Below are 22,632 nucleotides of genomic sequence, written 5' to 3' on the forward strand. Positions count from 1 at the left end.
TTGGTTTCACTGGAGATGGCTGGTAATTACAGATATGCTTTGGTTAGGTAACTATACTCCTATTATGTTAATGTGTGTGTGCAATTTAAGTAGTAGCTTAAAACCTATACATGCTGAAGTAACTCTACAAGAAGATATGTCAAAGAAATAATCAATCTTCCCATGTTTTCTTCCGCCTGCTACTTCTATAGCTTTTCTTCTTCCTTCCTAATTACAACCCTTGAATAGAATTCGTGCCTCATATCAAATTTACTGAGTATCATAATTCTTCCAAGTGGTAAAGATACCTCAAGACAAATGCTGGGCATAGAAGCCACAGGGCATAAATATGCAAAGATGTAAAAAGCTAACCTTTTCAAACAATAAGGCTTCTCTCTCACTTACCAACTTCACATTTCCCTGGATGGCCCCGGAAGATGACTGGTTAGCCAGAGACGGGTAAGATTCCTCAAGGGAGGAACAACCTAAGACAGGCACAGTCGCAGGGGGGCCATCAGGTGAGAAATTGGGGATCAACAGAGGTGAGGCTTAGAACCTCACCCCCCCTGTTCTGAGAGAAATCTTCTGCATACGTGGATGTTTTATTGCCCTTGTCTAGCTTGGATTAACACATAGTCTACAGGCACACACCTGATCATCTACATTTGCTCTCTTACAACACTAAACTATGTTTTCTACCTTTATCTTGTATCTACCTACCACTTCAGCATTTTATTAAAAATAATAATAATAAAGAGAGAAATGTAGTATCCACACATAAATCAAGTATAAAAACCAAATGAGTATTCATATTTGAACTGACTGTTTAGAGTTCATAATGCATGAGCAAAACTGAAAGTTTCTGTGATGACTGCCCTTGTACTGTTCACTATGTAACTTATTCATTATGTAAGAATTTGTTCTCCATGTAAGAACTTGTTTGTTATGCCTCAGAAGATTGGAGACTGACGAAAATTAGGCTTGGGGTGGATTAATGATTGTGCATTGAGCATTGAATCCCCTATACAGAATTTTATTGTCGTTAACAACCATTTGATCGATAAATATGAGAGATGCCCTCACAAAAAAAAAAAAAAAAGGACAGACTTCCAATGGTAAAATAAATAAGTAACCGGGATGTAATGTATAGCATAAGGAATATAGTCAAGATAATGTAACAGCTTGGTAGGGTGATAGCTGGAACCTCGAATTATGTATATAAATGTTCTACCACTGTGTTGTACACTTGAAACTAATGTAATGTAATACTGTGCGTCAACTACCCTTCAATAAAAAAATAATTATTAAAAAAAAAAAAATAATAATAATAATAATAAAGAGAGAAATGTGGTATCCACATATAAATCAAGTATAAAAACCAAATGAGTATTCATATTTGAACTGACTGTTTATAGTTCATAGTTCATGATCAAAACCAAAAGTTTCTGTGATGGCTGCCCTTGCACTGTTCACTATGTAACTTATTCATTATGTAAGAATTTGTACTCCATGTAAGAACTTGTTTGTTATGCCTCAGAAGATTGGAGACTGACGAAAATTAGGCTTGGGGTGGATTAATGATTGTGCATTGAGTATTGACCCCCCTATACAGAAATTTATTGTGGTTAACAACTATTTGATCGATAAATATGAGAGATGCCCTCACAAAAAAAAAAAAAAAAGGACAGACTTCCAATGGTAAAATAAATAAGTAACCGGGATGTAAGGTATAGCATAAGGAATATAGTCAAGATAATGTAACAGCCTGGTAGGGTGATAGCTGGAACCTCGAATTATGTATATAAATGTTCTACCACTGTGTTGTACACTTGAAACTAATGTAATGTAATACTGTGTGTCAACTACCCTTCAATAAAAAATAATTATTTAAAAAAAAAACAACAAAACACAACACCAAAAATCCAAATAATCCAGTGAAAAAAATGGGCAAAGGAATGGATAATACATTTTTCCAAAGAACACAGATGGCCAACAGACTCATGAAAAGATGCTCAGCATCACTAATGATCATGAAAATGCAAATTAAAAACCACAAGGAGTTATCACCTCACACAAGTGAGAACAGCTAGTATCAAAAAAGGACAAGAATAACAAGTGTTGGTGAGGATGTAGAGAACAAAGAATCTTCAGGCACTGTTGATGGGAATGTAAAGTGGTGCAACCATTATGGAAAACTGTATGAAGTTTCCTTGAAAAATAAAAAGTAGAAATACCAGACAACCCAGCAATGCCATTCCTGGTAACTTACCCCAGGAAAACAAAATCACTAATTTGAAAAGTATATGCACTCCTATGTTTATTGCAGCATTATTCACAACAGCCAAGATACGGAAGCAACCTAAGGGTCCATTGAAAGATGAATGGATAAAGAAGATGTGGTACATACATACAATGAAACATTATTCAGCCATGAAAAAAGAATAAAACCTTGCTATTCACATTAATATGAAAGGACCCACAAGGTAGTATGCTAATGGAAAGGTCAGACAAAGACAAATATTGCGTGATTTCATTTATATGTGGAACATGAAAATATGAAACAGACAGAAACAGACTCATAAATAGAGAACTAGTGGTTACTGAAGGGGAGAGTGTGGAAGGATGGGAGAAATAGGTGAAAGGGATAAAGAGGTACAAACTTCAATTATAAAATAAGTCACAGGGATGAAATGTACAGCATAGGGAATATAGTCAATAATATTGTAGTATCGGCATATGACGACAGACGGTAACTACACTTATTGGAGTAAGCATTTTGTAATGAATAAAACTGTCAAATCACTATGCTATACAACTGAAACCAATATAGTATACATGAACCAAACTTCAATATAAATAATGCCACACACTTTCTGAAACTTCAAGGACAAAAATTACTATTGTCCAGTGAAAGGAATATGGAAGATGAGGAATAAGAACAATGTTAGCAAGTGTTACAAAGAACTGATGGAAACTATTAATGCCAGACAATTACAACTTCTATTACCAGTAAAGAGGGGTTAAAGTCTTTCAAGACCCTACTCAAAAGATAATAGACACAGTAAAATATTAAGCAGCCATTATGATTATATTCATTTTCATGTTCATATTAAGATGTTCAAATATATTAAAGAGAAATTTATGAAACTGTATACATGGCATGACTCCATTTTTATTTAAAAATAAAATATCTACATATATATAGGTAGAAAAAGTATGAAAGGATATACCTCAAAACATGAATAGAAGCAGTAGTCAGTGATGGGTATCCAAATGATTTTCATTTTCGTTGGCATACTTTACTATATTGTTTAATGTTCTCTGGTGAGCACTGCCTACTTCAAAGAAGAAAAACAAGAAAGCTATTTCCATTTTGGAAAAAATATCAGTGGGAATTATAACTAATATTTAAATCCCTCGGAAACTAGGATTCATTTAATCATAAACCTACCAGGATCCTCTTTACTGTAAAAAGACAAAACACTTTTAAATGTAGCCCATAAATACACTGTGGGCTATTATGAATGATTTAAGCACACCTTATGAGATATTTATGAAAATTTCTCTATAATCTAAGCTTTTTAAGAGAATGAGACTCAAGCTTACTACTTAAACTTTATTTCAAATCCCTCTGGGTAAAAGAATGTCTTTTTCTTTATCTGGTGAAAATCCAGACCTAAAGTGAGATTTATTTTACTTTTATTTATTCTTGAGAAAGGAATCCATCATGCTTTGTTTTAGGTAACCAAATGATCTGGTATTCCAATAACTAAAAAGAAAGTATTATGATTCATACAGCAAATGTTTTAGCTGTTTCCTGCATATTCACTACAGGTAAAACATACTAAGGAATTTAAATGATGAAAACGCGACTTTCAAATATTGACCAGCAAGAGCCAATGCGATAGAAACAGCTTTATTTTTTTCCATTCAAGCTTTATCAAACGGACTGTTCAAAAAGCATATACAAGAGCAAAAAAATATCACATGCAATCAAACTTGTTTTGCCTTACAATCATTGGTTTTCTTTTGGAAAAGAATGCACATTTGAATAATTTCTACTATTCCCTAATTATTCCTGTTTCATTTCCTTTGTTTCTTTAAAGTTAGTAACAACAGAAACATTTTAGATAACAGGTCATTATATTCTTTCTCATCTTTATTCACCCTGAAATATAAGGCATATAAAATCAAACCATATACTGTTCAGAAATCCAAAAATGTTCATTTACTTAAGATTCCAATGTATTAAGAACACACACACAAGTGATATTTTGCAAAATGAATAAAAAATAGGACAAGTCATTTGAAAGCAAACATAAACGGTAATAATTTCTTACCTAAATAATTTTAATCAAATAATATATTTATCTGATAATACCCTCTATCTTTTAGAAAAAAGTGCTCAGTTTACATTAAAAAAAAAACAAGATAACAAAAATCTCACAGGACTGAAATAATTTAAATAAAGATGATAGCATGGGGACTATTACATTTTTTTCTCCCAAGACAGGGAGGTAGGTGTGAATTCACCTGAAATCAGAGGACTACAACACTAAGACTCCAAATGCACAGTTTCCAGGCTTGAAAAGATATAAACTGTCTCTGAAAGGTTCTCGTGTGTCATTCTTTAGATGAAAGCCCTAACACAAAATCAGACTTCTCAGACAGACTGCTTGTAACTGACAAAGCTGGGTCATTTTCCTGAACTGTCCTTTTCTAGCCCACAATCAATATTCACTCAGCTAGGGCTCAAGAAAAACAAAGAAATCCCTTTTGAGACACTCTGATCATTAGGCTCTACATGCTGACTATTCCTGAGTGAACAGTGCATGAATATAGCAACCAGGCAGAAGACTCTTCATGCCCAGATGTCTCTGGAGCGTCACTGAAGCCAACCCAGAATGCCACCCTCAGAGCCAGCCCCATGGTTCCCAGATAGGGGTGACTGATCGTCTTCTTCTGAAGGAGCCCTAAACTTAATTCTGCAGGAAGAAAACAGAGATGTGGTAAGATTTAAGATTAAAGTTTCTCTTCATCTGATATTCTTAAGGGTTGTGATCTTTCTGAATACCATTCTACATGCTAATCACGAAGATGAAAAAGGGGATAATGCAGCCAATACCAACACAGGCATTCAGTGCCAAGGGTATCAAATACGGACTCTACCTGACTGAGATTATGCACACTTCTGATTTTATTTTGAAATTGTTTTTGAAACTCAAGTATGTCCATAACTTAGGGATGAGGAAACAAAACAGTATGTAGAACATATAATTCTATTTATATCAAAATTATATAAGTATGTGTGTGCATATATATTTATATATAACAATTCTTTCTCTGGTATGGTAGGATTTCAAATTGTCTTTGCTTTCTTATTTATACTTTTAAGTTTTAATTGCTTATTATTTTTGTAATCATAAAATAATTACACCACCTCCGTTTAGAGAGACAAAGAAAAAAAATTTCTATAGATTCTGAGGGAGAGTTCAAATAAAAGTCTATCAAAATGTTCATGGGAGACTATTTTGAAAGACAAAATTACAGAAGAATGTAATTTCTCCGTGATTGGAGAAAATGGTTTTGCTCACTACTCTATCCTCAGGCAAGTGCCAGCACATGGCAGGTGTCACACACACACATACACACACAAATACACCCTCTGAATGAATAAATACACTGTTTATTTGGATGTTGAATTTCTAGACATTTTAAAATCATTCCTTGTATTCTAGCTAGTTGAAGTTATTTTCTAATGTTTTATCTATTTTCAGTGCATTTAGGAGAAAAGTTTAAAATCAGTAGTGGGATTCAAATTACTGTTTATACTTTGGTTTTTAAAAACATCAACCAATGGGAAAATGATAAAAGGGCAAAATGGGGACTGCAGAGGACTCAGTAGCCAAGTAGCTGGCAGCAGCAGATGGGGACCCGCTGAGAAAGCACATCCTCCTCTGTCCTGCACACTGTCCCCAACGCTCTCAACCGCAACTAGCAACAGCCATGTCGCTTCTCCTCCTCCCAGAACAGTGCCTGCCACCTTGACCGTGGGACATCTGCTGGATGGGTGAGGGACCAAACAAAAGCAAGAGAGAGGGGTAAAGAAGGAGCTAGCTTCCGCTTCAAATGACTGAATGTAGCATCTCCTGACTCCCAAACCGAAGGGCAGGAAATGGATCGTTTCACCTCTTGCCCTTGAAAAGAAGTTGAAATGATTCCTACTTCATTAGATATGATTTGTAGCATAGCTTTAAAAATAGTCAGATGTTACTAACTTTTAACCAATAACCAACTGTGGAATGAAAAATTGGTGTGCATTTACATTTGGTGGGGCTTAGGTCAAGGAAGGAACTAACATTTTTCTAAAAAATCTCCTTAGATTTTTAGAAATAGAGCAAATATATAACTAGGGTAATCATATATTTTATTGTACAAACTGGGATACTTTTGAGAGTAAAGTGGAGCATTTGTAGTAATTTTTCTAGGAAAAATAATCACACCAAGATGACAGCCATGGATAGGACTATCCCAGTTAAACAGACCTCCAATGTTACCACAACATCCTTTTTTAATGTTTGTATTTTCTTTTTTCGAATCTCCTATTAAACTACATAATATTCAGCACTAATTTAATATTGAACAGTGAGTAAAAGCACAGTTTTGTTCTCTTGAGAAGACATTTTCTAAGTGATGAAACAGGCTGCCCACCTGCTTCCCCACAGGGAAAGTTTTTTAGCATAAAGTAATGTTTTAAATGGATCAGAGGAAAACAGTCTGTTTTAATTTCTCGAACAGAAAAGCAAAACTTTGATGTAAATCACTTAAGATTCACTTACAAATTTAACTTCCCAAAATATTAACAAGAGAAGTTTACCATCTCATTCATAAAACAAGCTTCCAAATGATAAATCCCAATTATGAGGCTAGGTCATAAGATAGTTTTAAAATCTTTACAAATACATTGCCACAAAATATTTCAGAAAAGCCATACAATAGTAAAAATAAAGCAGTCTAATTTGTGGATGGCATGGAATTCCCAGGGTAATGAAGTACTGTGGCCCTTCTGATCAGCACAGCACAGGAGGGATGGGCAGCGAGGTGGATCGCGCCCTTTCAGTCTCTGAATAGCAGCATCCGCTCGGAACACGCCTGCCCCACCAGGCTCGCGTACTGCAGCACGGTGGCCTCCTCGCTGGGGTCCTTCTGCTGTGTCTTGTAAACACCGTAAGGCACGATGGCTTTCTTATGCAACACCTGCAACCGGTCAGGTTCCTTACTGCGACCTTCATCCACTGCAACAAAAAGTACTGATTAAAAAAGGTCACATAGCAAACGACTTTTCATCTCCTAATTCAAAAATCACTTTATTTGAAATACAAAAATTATGTATTAAGATGTCCTCTATGAGCAGTACATTCAAACGAAGGTGTGAAGCATTAAGACTAACATGAGCGTGTTCATCAGTAACTCTGAAGAGCCTTGCTGAAAGGTAGTGAATGTCCCCAGCTGAGAGCTCAAATACCCAAGAACTGCATGCAGTTAAAAGCCTGGCCTTCCCCACCTTTATTATCTTCTCATAATGACAAAGTTTACATCTCTAGCACCTTTCCTGAGTCTGACTTAAGTGGAGCTTGCCTCTCCCAAAGACAACATGCTGCCATTCACCTCTGCTGACTCGAGCTGCCCAGCGCAGGGCAGGGGGCCTTCATGCTCTGCGGGCAGCTGTCACACAGGACACGGCAGAGACGGCTAGTGGCTGCCACTCTCAGTTCTCCTTTTATGTGGTTTTCAGCATGGACACACTGGTCACCCAGAGGAACGTGTTTCCAGATTTCCCTGCAGTTGTCTGTGGCCTTGTGACAAAATTATGACCAAGAGGACACAAGTACAAGTGTTTATGGTGGTTTCCAGGAAGCCTGAAAGAAGGAGAGCTGCCGGATGCCCTTTGCCTCTTTCATTTTTCAACCTTCCTTCATTCTGTTGCCTGGAACTCAGGCGTCAGGGCAGGAGTGCTAACCTCTATCTCAGAGCTTGCGGTTAAAAGCTTTTCCTAAGTTCAGCAAAAACAAAAACAAGAAGGAAGCTGGGTACCTGAGGACTCTGTGGAACAAAACTGCCATCCAGCCCTGGCCTCCTCCTGTATAGAATTTTACAGAAAAAAAAAACCTATTTTGGTGAAGCCAACTTCCTTTAGGTTCCCATTATTGGCTATTGCTCCTAATTCTAACTAATACAGAGAATGATGATCAAACAGTGTCTCCTAAAACGGACAATGTCTTTCATCCCTGAAGCAGCAAGGCCACTTCTAAGAATCACCACTCAGCTGGGGTTCTCTACCTGACCACACAGTGAAATCATCTGAGGAGCTTTTTTTCTTTTAAAAATTTATTTTCAGCCAATGACTTAATTTACCTACTTAACTACATTTTCACAATTTTTAAAAATGTGTGCTTTTTTTTTTGGTATCATTAATCTACAATTACATGAAGAACATTATGCTTACTAGACTCCCCCATCACCAAGTCCCCCCCACATACCCCATTACAGTCACTGTCCATCAGGGTAGTAAGATGCTGTAGAATCACTACTTGTCTTCTCCGTGTTGCACAGCCCTCCCCATGCCCCCCCTACATTGTACATGCTAATCGTAAGGCCCCCTTTTTACTCCACTCCCCTTCTCCCTCCTTTCCCACCCCTCCTGCCCAGTCCCTTCCCCTTTGGTAACTGTTAGTCCATTCTTGGGTTCTGTAATTCTGCTGCTGTTTTGCTCCTTCAGTTTTCCTTTGTTCTTATACTCCACAGATGAGTGAAATCATTTGATACTTGTCTTTCTCCGCCTGGCTTATTTCACTGAGCATAATACCCTCTAGCTCCATCCATGTTGTTGCAAATGGTAGGATTTGTTTTCTTCTTATGGCTGAATAATATTCCATTGTGTATATATACCGCCTCTTCTTTATCCATTCATCTACTGATGGACATTTGGGTTACATCCATTGCCTGACTATTGTAAATAGTGCTGCGATAAACATAGGGGTGCATCTGTCTTTTTCAAATTGGGCTCCTGCATTCTTAGGGTAAATTCCTAGAAGTGGGATTCCTGGGTCAAATGGTATTTCTATTTTGAGCTTTTTGAGGAACCTCCATACTGCTTTCCACAATGGTTGAACTAATTTACATTCCCACCAGCAGTGTAGGAGGGTTCCCCTTTCTCCACAACCTCGCCAACATTTGTTGTTGTCTGTCTTTTGGATGGTGGCCATCCTTACTGGTGTGAGGTGATATCTCATTGTGGTTTTAATTTGCATCTGAGGAGCTTTTAAAAGACACCAAAGCCTGGGTGTCCTAGCCCGATAGATGCTGATTTAAAAACCGGTCTGAACAGAATCTGAGCATCAGTATTTTAAGCCTTTTAAAGTGGGCTGAGAACCATTGTTTAGAAAACACACACACCGGCGTCTGTATGTTTAACGATGTTGACAGCTATACTCCGTAATACTGAAAAACTGGAAGAAGCAAAATGTCAATCAATGGAGAACTGGTTAAATATGTTAAGGTGCATCCATGTAATTAAATGTTATATAGCTATTAAAAAATAAAGGAAGATGATTAAGTGAAAAAATTAGGTACAGAATAAACAGTTTTTATTAAAAGCCTCATATATATATATATGCGTAGAAAAAAATCTGGACAAATATAATCAACCTGTTAAGAGTACTTATCGCTATTCCCTTTGCCTACAACTATCCTTCCTTCCCCCCCGAGTGCCACACAGTGCGCCCTCGTGTTTCATCAGGTCATTATAAATGTCAGCTTCTCAGAGGCCCTTCCCTTTCCTATATATAGTAGTAACCCTGCCACTGTTTTTGTTTCCTCTTCCTTCATAGCACTTAATACCACCTGACATGCATTTATTCATTGCCCGTTTCCCTTTCCACTAGAAAAGTACTATGAGAATAAAAATAAAATGAAAACTCGTGACTGTTTTGCCCACTACTATTCCCAGTGACTAGTACAATGCCTGACACACAGTAGATGCACCAACGATATTTGCTGAAAGTACAAATCTATCTCTGGGGATAGCATTACAGGAGACTCTCACATTGTGGAATGCATGCATGTGCACATGTGCACGCACACACACACACACTCATCATTTTTTGGATTTTCTATAATTAGCATTAAGGGTTTTATAATTTAAAAATTGCTTTTCAGGTTGATTTAGCTTTTTACTTCTTTGCTAAATTTGGATCTTCTGAAAATGAAGAGTGGTAATGCTAGTTTCCTTCTCTACAAATCAAAAAGATTGTCACAGATTTCTCACAGTCTTTCAGATACAAACTTTCTCAAAGTCAAATCACAGAAGTCATAACTTCTCATAATAGATTCACAATTAACATTTTATTGATAGCTATTTCATACAAGGCTCTTTTTCTGAATAGTTAAGTTGGATTGCATTCCTTTTTATTTTGTAATGAAAGCAACAAACATTAAATGTTTATTCTTCCTCTACTGATGTTGTTTCCTCTATTGGATATTCACTAATTAATCAGGGTAAATCATCCAAGATCAATTTCAGAAGAGAGAAGTTAACACTCTTCTTCTAGGGTCTAAAAGAGAAAGAAAGTTCCCATTTTATGGATTCATCTGATAGGCTAGCTGACCTCAATCATATTACAGAGAGTGGGTGACGGCATTTCAGAACATACAGCATTATAGGCCTGTTTAGAAATCTGCAAGCTAACTGCATACTATTACCAGGAAGAGGTGACACCGTCAGACAAGACGACATTCGTGCATTCAGCATCCAGCCTGGGAAGATACAGAGGGATGAGGAGAAAGGGAACTCCAAGGATGCCAGCCAGAGGGTGCTCACAGCCACAGAACTGAAAGCCAGTGTAGTTTGGGACTTTCACTCAATCCAGGAATATTCAGGAAAGATGAAGGTGAAGAAGGAAACAGACAGAAAGGGATCTCCTCAACACTGCTCTTCCCCCCCAGTGCCTTCCTGCCCTCCAGCTCCCTGCCCCACCTTCTCGCACTCTGCTGTGCTGGAGGAGGTTTAACTTGGGGTAATTAGGTTGTTTCTCCCAAAATTTCTCCTCTCTTCCTTGGCTTTGCTCTTTGGAAGCAGATCCAGCTGCTCCTGAAGCTGTCAAAGTTCCAGCTTCTACTGGCCGCCCTGGCTCTGGGGCCCCCATTCTCTTCTGCCCCAGCACAGCCTAATCCCTGAGCCACCTCTCTTTGCCTGGCTCTTGGCAAAGCCACTGCCTGATCACCAATTCCCTGCATTAAATGTTCTCTGTTGTAAACAACCAGAAAGGGTTTTGGTATTCCTAGCTGGATGTACCTACTTCAAAATATGTGTTGTTTCTTACAAATACTTTATCTAACTATAGTAAAAAATCCACATACTTTAAAACATTAAAATATTTAACATTTTGCTAGGTTACCACATCCCTTACCACAGTAACTGGCAAGTATTAGAAAAGGCAAGTATTAGAACCAGAAACCTGGTTCATGTTGTTGTTTTGGGGCATTTAATATATGTAAAGTGCAACACAGACAACTATCTCCATCACCTGGCTGTACAAGATACCAACAGGAAAAAGACAGACTCAAGTATGTTTAGAGTCTAACACAAATAGAAAACTAGTAATGATCAGTGAGAACAGCAAATGAGAAGCAAGAACACTGGCACACAAAAATAAAAAATTTGGATTTTTAAAATTGGAATTTAAAAATATGTCTGTATTTAAGTATATACAATGATGTATAACAGTTTAAACCCTTATTTAAAAATATTATACGATATATTTTTAAATTTGAAAGAATGGAATACTCTAGCAAGTAAAAATGTTGAAAATTTGATATGCCATCATCTTATTTTACCTAGAACGAAATGGCACTCTCTGATTTTTATTCTTTTTTATCATGACACATAAAAATAAAAATAGATTAGGAAAAAGAACCACCATTATGTATACTTTATATTGACTATTTTATAGTGTATTCCTCCTAGGAATTTTGTATTGTTTATCAAAATACATACTTCATTTTTGTCAAGATAACAGGAAAAGCTTTATCAAATTTTTGGAAAACACTACAACATACAAGTTTCAACCACTGAATTCCAAACTGCTTGTGATGTCACCGAATCTGTTTAACATATACATCTAATTTTCATAGGACTTCTAACTAGTTTACAGCATTTTTAGAGACTTACAGCATAAAAATCAATCAAGTCCAATAGTTTTTTTAACTCCAAATACTTTTTGAGGGATTTGTTCTGGATCAAAGTAGCCAAATTCATAATATAAAGTAGACATCAACAAGAAAGTAACTTTTTAACATCATATGTAATTACAAAAAGTAAAATTTTTTTCTTATTCTCTTCAATGTTAATATATCCAAGTCATGTGGAGATGCACATACACCAGGTCTTAGTGTTCAAATACTTTTGAAATGTTATGGCCATCATAGTTTACATTCCAACTACTGTGGTAATGATTCTATCACCACTTCACCAGATTATGATGAGATTTAATTGAAACTTTTTATTAATTTATGGAAATATAAATTAGTTTCCTCAATTGCTCCCAATTCTTTAATTCTCCCATTGAAACACCTGACCATTAAAAAAAAGGCACTGAAACATCACACAAATAAAAAATAGCACTGAAGTGTCCTTCCCTACCTAGGAAAACCTAAATTGTAACTTAAACTTGGAATGTGAACTTGGAATTCTGCCTACCCAAAGATGCCAAACACCTACAAATGTCAGTCCTTAATAAAAAGGGAATACACGGGAACAAGACAGGGATGCCCACTCTCCCCACTGTTATTCAACATAGTACTGGAGGTCCTATCCATGGCAATTAGACAAAACAAAGAAATACAAGAAATCCAGATTGGTAAAGAAGAAGTCAAACTGTCACTATTTGCAGATGACATGATATTGTACATAAAAAACCCTAAAAACTCCACATGAAAACTACTAGAACTAATATCGGGATTCAGCAAAGTTGCAGGACACAAAATTAATACACAGAAATCTGATGCTTTCCTATACACTAACAATGAACTAGCAGAAAGAGAAATCAGGAAAACAATTACTTTCACAATTGCATCAAAAAGAATAAAATACCTAGGAATAAACTTAACCAAGGAAGTGAAAGACCTATACCCTGAAAACTACAAGACACTCTTAAGAGAAATTAAAGGGGACACTAACAAATGGAAACTCATCCCATGCTCTTGGCTAGGAAGAATTAATATTGTCAAAATGGCCATCCTGCCTAAAGCAATCTAGAGATTCAATGCAATCCCTATCAAAATACCAACAGCATTCTTCAATGAACTGGAACAAATAGTCCAAAAATTCGTATGGAAACACCAAAGACCCTGAATAGCCAAAGCAATCCTAAGAAGGAATATAAAGTGGGGGGAATCTCGCTCCCCAACTTCAAGCTCTACTACAAAGCCACAGTAATCAAGACAATTTGGTATGGGCACAAGAACAGAGCCACAGATCAGTGGGACAGAATAGAGACTCCAGACATTAACCCAAACATATATGGTCAATTAATAGACGATAAAGGAACCATGGACATACAATGGGGAAATGACAGTCTCTTCCATAGCTGGTGTTGGCAAAACTGGACAGCTACATGTAAGAGAATGAAACTGGATCACTGTCTAACCCCATACACAAAAGTAAATTTGAAATGGATCAAAGACCTGAATGTAAGCCATGAAACCATAAAATTCTTAGGTAAAAACATAGGCAAAAATCTCTTGGACATAAACATGAGCAACTTCTTCATGAATGTATCTCCCTGGGGCAAGGGAAACAAAAGGAATAATGAACACCTGGGACTATATCAAGCTGAAAAGCTTCTGTATAGCAAAGGACACCATCAGAAGAACAAAAAGACATCCTACACTATGGGAGAACATATTCATAAATGACAGATCATTCATAAATGACATCCAAAATACATAAAGAGCTCATACACCTCAACAAACAAAAAGCAAACAATCCAGGTAAGAAATGGGCAGAGGAGCTCAATAGACAGTTCTCTAAAGAAGAAATCCAGATGGCCAACAGGCACATGAAAAGATGCTCCACATCGCTAATCATCAGAGAAATGCAAATTAAAACCACAATGAGATACCACCTTACACCAGTAAGGATCGCCACCATCCAAAAGACAAACAACAACAAATGTTGGCGAGGTTGTGGAGAAAGGGGAACCCTCCTACACTGCTGGTGGGAATGTAAATTAGTTCAACCATTGTGGAAAGCAGTATGGAGGTTCCTCAAAAAGCTCAAAATAGAAATACCATTTGACCCAGGAATCCCACTTCTAGGAATTTACCCTAAGAATGCAGCAGCCCAATTTGAAAAAGACAGATGCACCCCTATGTTTATCGCAGCACTATTTACAATAGCCAAGATATGGAAGCAACCCAAGTGTCCATCAGTAGATGAATGGATAAAGAAGAGGCGGTATATATACACAATGGAATATTATTCAGCCATAAGAAGAAAACAAATCCTACCATTTGCAACAACATGGATGGAGCTAGAGAGTATTATGCTCAGTGAAATAAGCGAGGCAGAGAAAGACAAGTACCAAATGATTTCACTCATCTGTGGAGTATAAGAACAAAGAAAAACTGAAGGAACAAAATAGCAGCAGAATCACAGAACCCAAGAATGGACTAACAGTTACCAAAGGGAAAGGGACTGGGGAGGATGGGTGGGAAGGGACAGATAAGAATGAGGAAAAAGAAAGGGGGCATTACGATTAGCATGTATAATGTTGGGTGGGGGGGTCATGGGGAGGGCTGTACAACACAGAGAAGACAAGTAGTGATTCTACAGCATCTTACTACGCTGATGGGCAGTGACTGTGATGGGGTATGTGGGGGGGACTTGGTGATGGGGGAAGTCTAGTAAACATAATGTTCTTCATGTAATGGTAGATTAATGATACCAAGAAAAAAAAAAAGGGAATACAGATCAACAAGACATACAGGAAGAGAAACAAAGGAAAGATATATCATCCATTTTTAAGAAACTGATTAATTTCAAATGACTTGAACTAGCAACAGATTTTCTGGGACTTAGTCAACAATAAAATTATTGAACACTCAATAAAAAGCAAAATAATTTTTTTATTTTATACCTTTTTAAATCATAAAAGTAATAGCTTGTTGTAAAAATTCAAATATAGAGAGTGATGTCAGCCCCCTCATCACCACCCTTTCTCCTACAACTCTCCTCACCTCACCAAACTTCCACCCAAGTTACCAGTGTTTCACAATTTCCTAAGATGCTTTTAAATATTTAAATACAGTTTTGGAATGCATTCTAGCCAGGCCTTAAATTAGAGCCAGAAAATCAAACCAATCACCCTTTCGAAAAGTTTATTGTATCAACAACTTCAGAAACCACTTATTATCATTATAGACAAAATCCAATTCTGTGTTCTGGGCCTAACAGTCTGAAGCGCTAAGATCATTAGTTGCAACTCCAATAAAGACAGATTCTAATTCTTAGTATGCTTAAAACCAATTTTTATGTAAAACACAAAAACAAATGCTATGACTTATTAAAGTAAAAAAATGCATCCCAAATTCTCACAAAACTATTTTGTAACCATCTTGTATTGCCTGCCTGATAAATATCACCAGTGCTTGTACACAAAACCTACACAGCTAAATCCACACAGCACAACAGGCCTCCTCTTGAGGGGAACTTGAAGATCAGCCGTTTTGGGATTCTAGCCCATCTGCCATCTCCTCCAGGGAAACTGCCAGCTTACTGAGCGGTCCTGGATATGTGCGCAAACAAGAACTGCCTCCATCTTTCCTTTCTCTCATGTGTCTCAATTTTATTTCATAAAGTAAAAACCAAAGGCAATCCTGCAAACTCTTTTTGGGACAAGCATTTGATCACTGGTGATACAAATATGCTGTCAACTCTATGATGTTTTAATCTTCAAGGAAAACTCTGATGGGCAACAACTGCTTGATTTTTCCCCAACTTTTTTATTCACAAGAGATGAACTGTACATCACAGGTGCTTTCAAAGGAAAAGAACCTAGAGATCAAAGCTTTACTTCTCCTTCTTAGGGCGATTTAACTCACTTGCTATTCTTAAAGAGACTATAATTTTAGGCTGTCCAGAAAAGGATGAACAACAATGTATTTTTTAACTTATTTAACGCTACAGCATTATTACATAAAGAGGAAAACAAGTTACATAGCTTCCAATTCTTCATGAAGATAGTTGTATAAATGGCAGACTCAGAAATGTTAATGAAGCTAAATATTGTTGAGCAAAACTGTGATAAAATGGAAGAATTTGAAAATTTGAACAAATACACGACAGAACTCAACTCTGAAACCAAACTCAACTCTCCTGGAAAGTTCAAAGTCAAATACAATTTAGGATATTTTAAAGTGACAGGAGGCAAATGTTTTAATCACTTTGGCGGAGGAGATGGGGAAGGTGCAGAGAACTGTGAAAAAAAGCTTTCTGGTATGGGGTAGTAAAGGGCTAGGCAAGAGAATGCACACGAGTGATGACAAATTAACTGAGCTCAACCAGCTATTTCTTCATTTGGTGGGAGGTTCAAAAATTGCTTTGGGAAGCCATCAGGGAGCATTGCACATTTTCATATTCTATAAGGAATATTGTTATTGTCATCTCACCTAGAATATTTTTGGTAAAAATGAAAAATAAGAAAGAAATCTAAACTTATTTGCAAAATACCATTTAATGGTAGCTTTATTGAAATATAATTCTCATGTCATACACAAGTTACCCATTCAAAGTGTACAAATCAACGGACTTTAGTATATTCAGAGTTGTGTAACCATCTCAGCAGGCAATTTTAGAGCATTTCAGCATCCCACAAAGAAACCCTATGTCAATAAGCAGTCATTCCACATTTCCCACTTTCTCAGCCCCAGGAACACCAATCTATTTTCTGTTTCTATGGAATAGTACAATATGCAATTTTTTGCGACCAATTTCTTTCACTTAGCAAAATAACTTTTTTATTAAGGTATCATTGATATATAATCATTTGAAGGTTTCACATGAGCAAAATTGTGGTTACAACATTCACCCATATTATCAAGTCCCCCCTCCGACACACCTCCCACTGCAGTCACTGTCCATCAGCATAATAAGATGTTAGAGAGTCATTTACTTGTCTTCTCCATTCACTTAGCAAAATATTTTCAAGATTCATCCATGTTGTAGCATGTATTAGCATATCATTCCTTTTTATTGTCAAATAATATACTATTGTATGGATATACCTCTTTTATCCTTTCAGCGGTTAATGGATGTAGGGGTTATTTAGTTTTAAACTACTATGAATAATATTGTTATGAAAGTTCATAAAAGTTTTTATGTTTTCATTTCTCTTGTACATATACCTACGAGTCAGATTGCTGGGGTAAGAGGATATATCTATGTTGGACTGTTTTCCAAAGTGGCTGCAACATTTTACATTCCCACCAGCTGTGTACAAAAGTTCCAATTTTTTCACATCCTCATCAACACTTGTTATTGTCTGTCTTTTTGATTAGAGCCATCCTACCGGGTATAAAGCGGTATCTTACTGTGGTTTTGATTTGCATTTCCCTAATGACTAATGTTGAGTTTCTTTTCCTGTGCTCCTGGCCACTTAAATATCTTCTTTGAATAAATGTCTCTCAAGTCATTTGCCTATTTTTAAACTGGTCTTCTTACTGAGTTGTAAAAGTTGTTTATATATTTTGGATACTAGCTCCTTAACAGATGTATGATTTGAGAATACATTCTCCAATTTAATGGATTGTCTTATTTTGTTGATGGTGTCTTTGGAAGTATGGAAGTTTTTTATTTAGATGAAGTCTAGCTTATTTTTGTTGCTTATGTTTTTGGTGTTATAGTTAAAAAACCACTGCCTACGAAGACCATGAAAATTCACTATTTTTTTCCTAAGTGTTTTACGGTTTTACTTCTTACATTTAGGTCCATCCATTTGGAGTCAATTTTTGCATACAGTGTGAAACAGGGAACCAATTTCATTCTTTTGCATGAGGATATCCATTCACCCAGCACCACTTGTTGAAAGATTGTTTTCCTATTAAATTTTTTCGGTATCATCTTTGAAAATCAATTGACCATAAATATGAGTTTATGTTTGGACTCTCAATTCTAGTCCATTGTCTATATGCAGAACCAAATAGTTTTAACTTTATTCTTTTTCAAGATTGTTTTGGCTATTCTGGGTTCTTTTAATTTTCATGTGAATTTTAGGATCAACTGTCAATTTCTACAAAGCCAGCAGTTATTTAACAGGGGTTGCACTTCATCTGTAGATCAACTTGAGGAATACTGCCTTCTTAACAATATTAAGTCTTGAGCCGAGAATACAGGATGCTTCTTCCCTTTATTTAGGTCTTCTGCAATTTCTTTCAACTTCGTTCTGTATTTTACAGAATGTAAGTTTTATATTGCTGTTGAATTTATTCTTAGCAAGTCTAATCTTTTTGGTGCTATTATAAATGAAATTGTTTAATTTTGTTTTTAGATTGTTCACTACCAATATATAGAAATAAAACTGATTTTTGTGATTTTTTTAATCCAGCAACCTTGCTGAACTCATATATTAGTTCTGACAGTTTCTGCAAGTGAAGATAGTTTTACTTCTCCCTTTCTAATCTCGATGTCTTTTATTTTGTTTTCTTGCCTAACTGCCCTGATGAAAACATCATCTTTTTTAAGGAAAAAAAAAAACTATGTCATTTTGTTAAACTTATGATATAACGTTGACTAAAAGTAATTCATGGCTCTAAAAGAAATCATGTAACAAAACATAAAACATAAGGGTGCATTAAGGCACTGTTCCAGATAAAGGGAGATTGAAGAGACATTACAATAAATGCAAAACATGATGTGGGCTTGAACTCTGGATCAGAAAAAAATAGAAGCAAAAAAGGAAACGTGTGTGTGTGTGTGTGTGTGTGTGTGTGTGTGTGTGTGTGTGTGTGTTATAAATGACATTACTGGGAAAATCTGTGCTAATGGAACAGGGTATGTGGATTATATGGTAGTAATATATCAAGGCTACTTTCCTGGTGTTGACGGCTGGTATGTAAAAATGTATAGTTAAGAATGGCTAAATGGTGAATTTTATGTTATGTATATTTTACTACAAATTAATTTAAAAAGACCTACTGTATTTCAATATACCACCAATAAACAAAGAAACTGAAATTAAAAACACTACATCATTTTTATAATTGCTTAAAAAAATAAATACTTAGGCATCAATCTAAAAGAATATGTATAGGACTTGCATGCCCAAAACTACAAAAAGCTGATTAAAGAAATCAAAGGTGTAGATAAATGGCTGGACAATCCATATTCATGAATCAAAAGACTAATGGGGTAATGATGTCAATTCTTCCCACGTTGATATATAGATTTAACACAATTCCTATCAAAGTCCCTGCAAGCATTTTTACAGATATAGGCAAGATTATTCTAAAATTTATATGGAAAGGCAAAGGAATTAGAAGAGCTAAAACAATTCTGAAAAAGAATAAACTTGGAGAAGAATCATTCTATGCAATTTCAAGACTTGTTATATAGCTATATAGTAATCCAAACTGCATAGTACTGGCAGAGGGTAGACATACTGATGTGGGAAACAGAACGGCGAATCCAGAAACAGCCCCACACAAGTATGGCCAACTGATTTTTGACAAACATACAAAGTAACTAAATGGAGGAAGAGGCTTCTCAACAAATAGTATTGGAACAACTGGATAGCTAAAGCCAAAAAAATTAAACCTTGATCTAAAACTTCACAGATAAAAATTAACTCAAAATGGATCACAGATTGAAATGTTACATGTAAAGGTACCAAACTTTTAGAGGTTAACATAGGAATTTTTGAGCATATAAAGAATTTCATAAGTTAACAATATAAAAACAAACAACCCACTCAGAAAATGCAAAAATGCATGAGGTACATTTCACCAAAGGGGGATATATGGATGGCAAATAAGCACATGAAAAAATGTTCATTATCCCCAGCCATGAGGGAAAACACAAATTAAGACCATAGTGAAATATCACAATCAACCTGTCCGAACAGCTAAAATTTAAAAATAGTAACAAAATCGAATGCTTGGAAGAATGTGAAGAAACTGTACCTTTCATACCTTGTGGGTGATAATATAAAATGGTACAGCCACTATGGAAAAAATTCTTGACAACTTCTTAAAAAGTTAAATATAAACTTACCGTATAACTCAGCAATTGAACTCGTGGGCATTTATCCCAGAAAAACAAAAAATTAAGTTTACTCAAAAACCTATGTAACAAATGTTCATAGGAGGTTTTTTAGTAATAGTCCTAAACTGGAAACAACACAAATGTCTTTCAACAGGTAAATGGTTAAACAAACTGTGGTACACCTATCATCCATGCATGGAATACTTCCTCAGCAATGAGGAGGAATGGACTACTGGTAACATTAGGAAGGAAAGAGAAACACACAGCCCATGACGTAACAAAGAATGAGAGGGAGGGGGTAACACAGAGGAGAGGGAGCTCACCAAAGATATACAGTAAAATATCCAGGATATTTTTCTTAAAGTATCACTGATACACAATCTTACGAAGGTTTCATATTGACAACATTGTGGTTTCAACATTGACCCATATTATCAAGTCCTCCTGCTGCCATTGTAGTCACTGTCTACCAGTGTAGTAAGATGCTATGGAGTCATTACTTGTCTTCTCCGTGCTGTACTGCCTTCCCCGTGATCTACCTATATTGTTGTTAATAATTATAGTGCCCCTTAATCCCCTTCTCCCTCCCTCCCAACCCACCATCTGTATCCCCTTCCCTTTGGCAACTGCTAGTCTCTTCTTGGAGTCTGTCTCTGTGAATCTGCTGCTGTTTTGTTCCTTCAGTTTTGCTTTGTTATACTCCACCAGTAAGTGAAATCATTTGGTACTAGTCTTTCTCTGCCTGGCTTATTTCTCTGAGCATAATACCCTCTAGCTCCATCCATGTTGTTGCAAATGGTAGGATTTGCTTTTTTTCTATGGCTGAATAGTATTCCATTGTGTATATGTACCACCTCTCTTTATCCATTCATCTACCGATGGGCACTTAGGTTGCTTCCATATCTTGGCTATTGTAAATAGTGCTGTGATAAACATAGGGGTGCATCTGTCTTTTTCAAACTGGGCTCCTGCATTCTTAGGGTAAATTCCCAGGAGTGTAATTCCTGGGTCAAATGGTATTTCTATTTTTGGCTTTTGAGGAACCTCCACATTGCTTTCCACAATGGTTGAACTAATTTACATTCCCACCAGCAGTGTAGGAGGGTTCCCCTTTCTCCACATCCTCACCAGCATTTGTTGTTCCTTGTCAGTTGGATGTTGGCCATCCTAACTGGTATGAGGTGATGCCTGATTATGGTTTTAATTTCCATTTCCCTGATGATTAGTGACGTGGAGCATCTTTTCATGTGCCTGTTGGCACTCGAATTTCTTCTTTAAAGTATCTGTTCAGATCCTCTACCTGTTTTTTAATTGGGTTATTTGTGTTTTGGGTGTTGAGGCATGTGAGCTCTTTATTTGGGATGTTAACCCCTTATTGGGTAAGTTATTTACAAATATATTCTCCCATATTGTAGGATACTTTTTGTTTTGCTGATGGTGTCCTTTGCTGTACAGAAGCTTTTAAGTTTCATGTAGTCCCATTTGTTCATATTTGGTTTTGTTTCCCTTGCCTGAGATGTGTTCAGGAAAAAGTTGCTCATGTTTATATTCAAAAGATTTTTGCCTATGTTTTCTTCTAAAAGTTGTATGGTTTTGTGACTTACATTCAAGTCTTTGATCCATTTCAAGTTTGCTTTTGTGCATGGAGTTAGACAATAATCCAGTTTAATTCTCTTACATGTAGATGTCCAGTTTTGCCAACACCAGTTGTTGAAGAGGCTGTCTTGCCCTGTTGTATATCCATGGCCCCTTTATCATGTGTTAATCAACCATATATGTGTGGTTTTATACCTAGGTTCTGTACTCTGTTCCATTGATCCATGAGTCTATTATTGTGCCAGTACCAAATTTGTCTTCATTACTGTGGCTTTGTAGTAGAGCTTGAAGTTAGGGAGCGTAATTCCTCCACCTTTGTTCTTCCTTCTCAGGACTGATTTGGCTATTCGGGGTCTTCTGTAGTTCCATATGAATTTTACAACTATTTGTTCTAGTTTGTTGAAGAATGCCGTTGGTATTTTGAAAGGGACTGCAGTGAATCTGTAGATTGCTTTAGGCAGGCTGGCCATTTTGACAATATTAATTCTTCCTACCCATGAGCATGGGATGTGTTTCCATTTATTGATATCTTCTTTAATTTCTCTCATGAGTGTCTTGTAGTTTTCAGAGTATAGGTCTTTTACCTTCTTGGTTAGGTTTATTCCTAGGTATTTTATTCTTTTGATGCAATTGTAAATAGAATTGTTTTCCTGATTTCTCCTTCTGCTAGTTCATCATTAGTGTATAGGAATGCAAAAGATTTCTGTGTATTGATTTTATATCCTGCAACTTTGCTGAAT

At 36.3% G+C, this 22,632-nt stretch overlaps 1 protein-coding gene across 11 annotated transcripts in view; it reads right to left on the reverse strand.

Annotated features, from left to right (window-relative positions):
• Positions 1-6,385: 6,385 nt before the first annotated feature.
• The window catches only part of ATE1 (arginyltransferase 1), a 163,792-nt gene continuing 147,545 nt past the window's right edge, over positions 6,386-22,632 (reverse strand). For all 11 annotated transcript variants that reach the window (XM_057506419.1, XM_036899006.2, XM_036899005.2 and 8 more), the window contains one exon: positions 6,386-7,274. In XM_057506419.1, coding sequence (XP_057362402.1) covers positions 7,096-7,274 — 179 coding nt within the window. In that variant the 3' untranslated portion in view covers positions 6,386-7,095. The remainder of the gene's footprint in view (positions 7,275-22,632) is intronic.

The sequence above is a fragment of the Manis pentadactyla genome, chromosome 8, assembly GCF_030020395.1.
Source record: "Manis pentadactyla isolate mManPen7 chromosome 8, mManPen7.hap1, whole genome shotgun sequence".
NCBI classification, from domain to species: Eukaryota; Metazoa; Chordata; class Mammalia; order Pholidota; family Manidae; genus Manis; species Manis pentadactyla.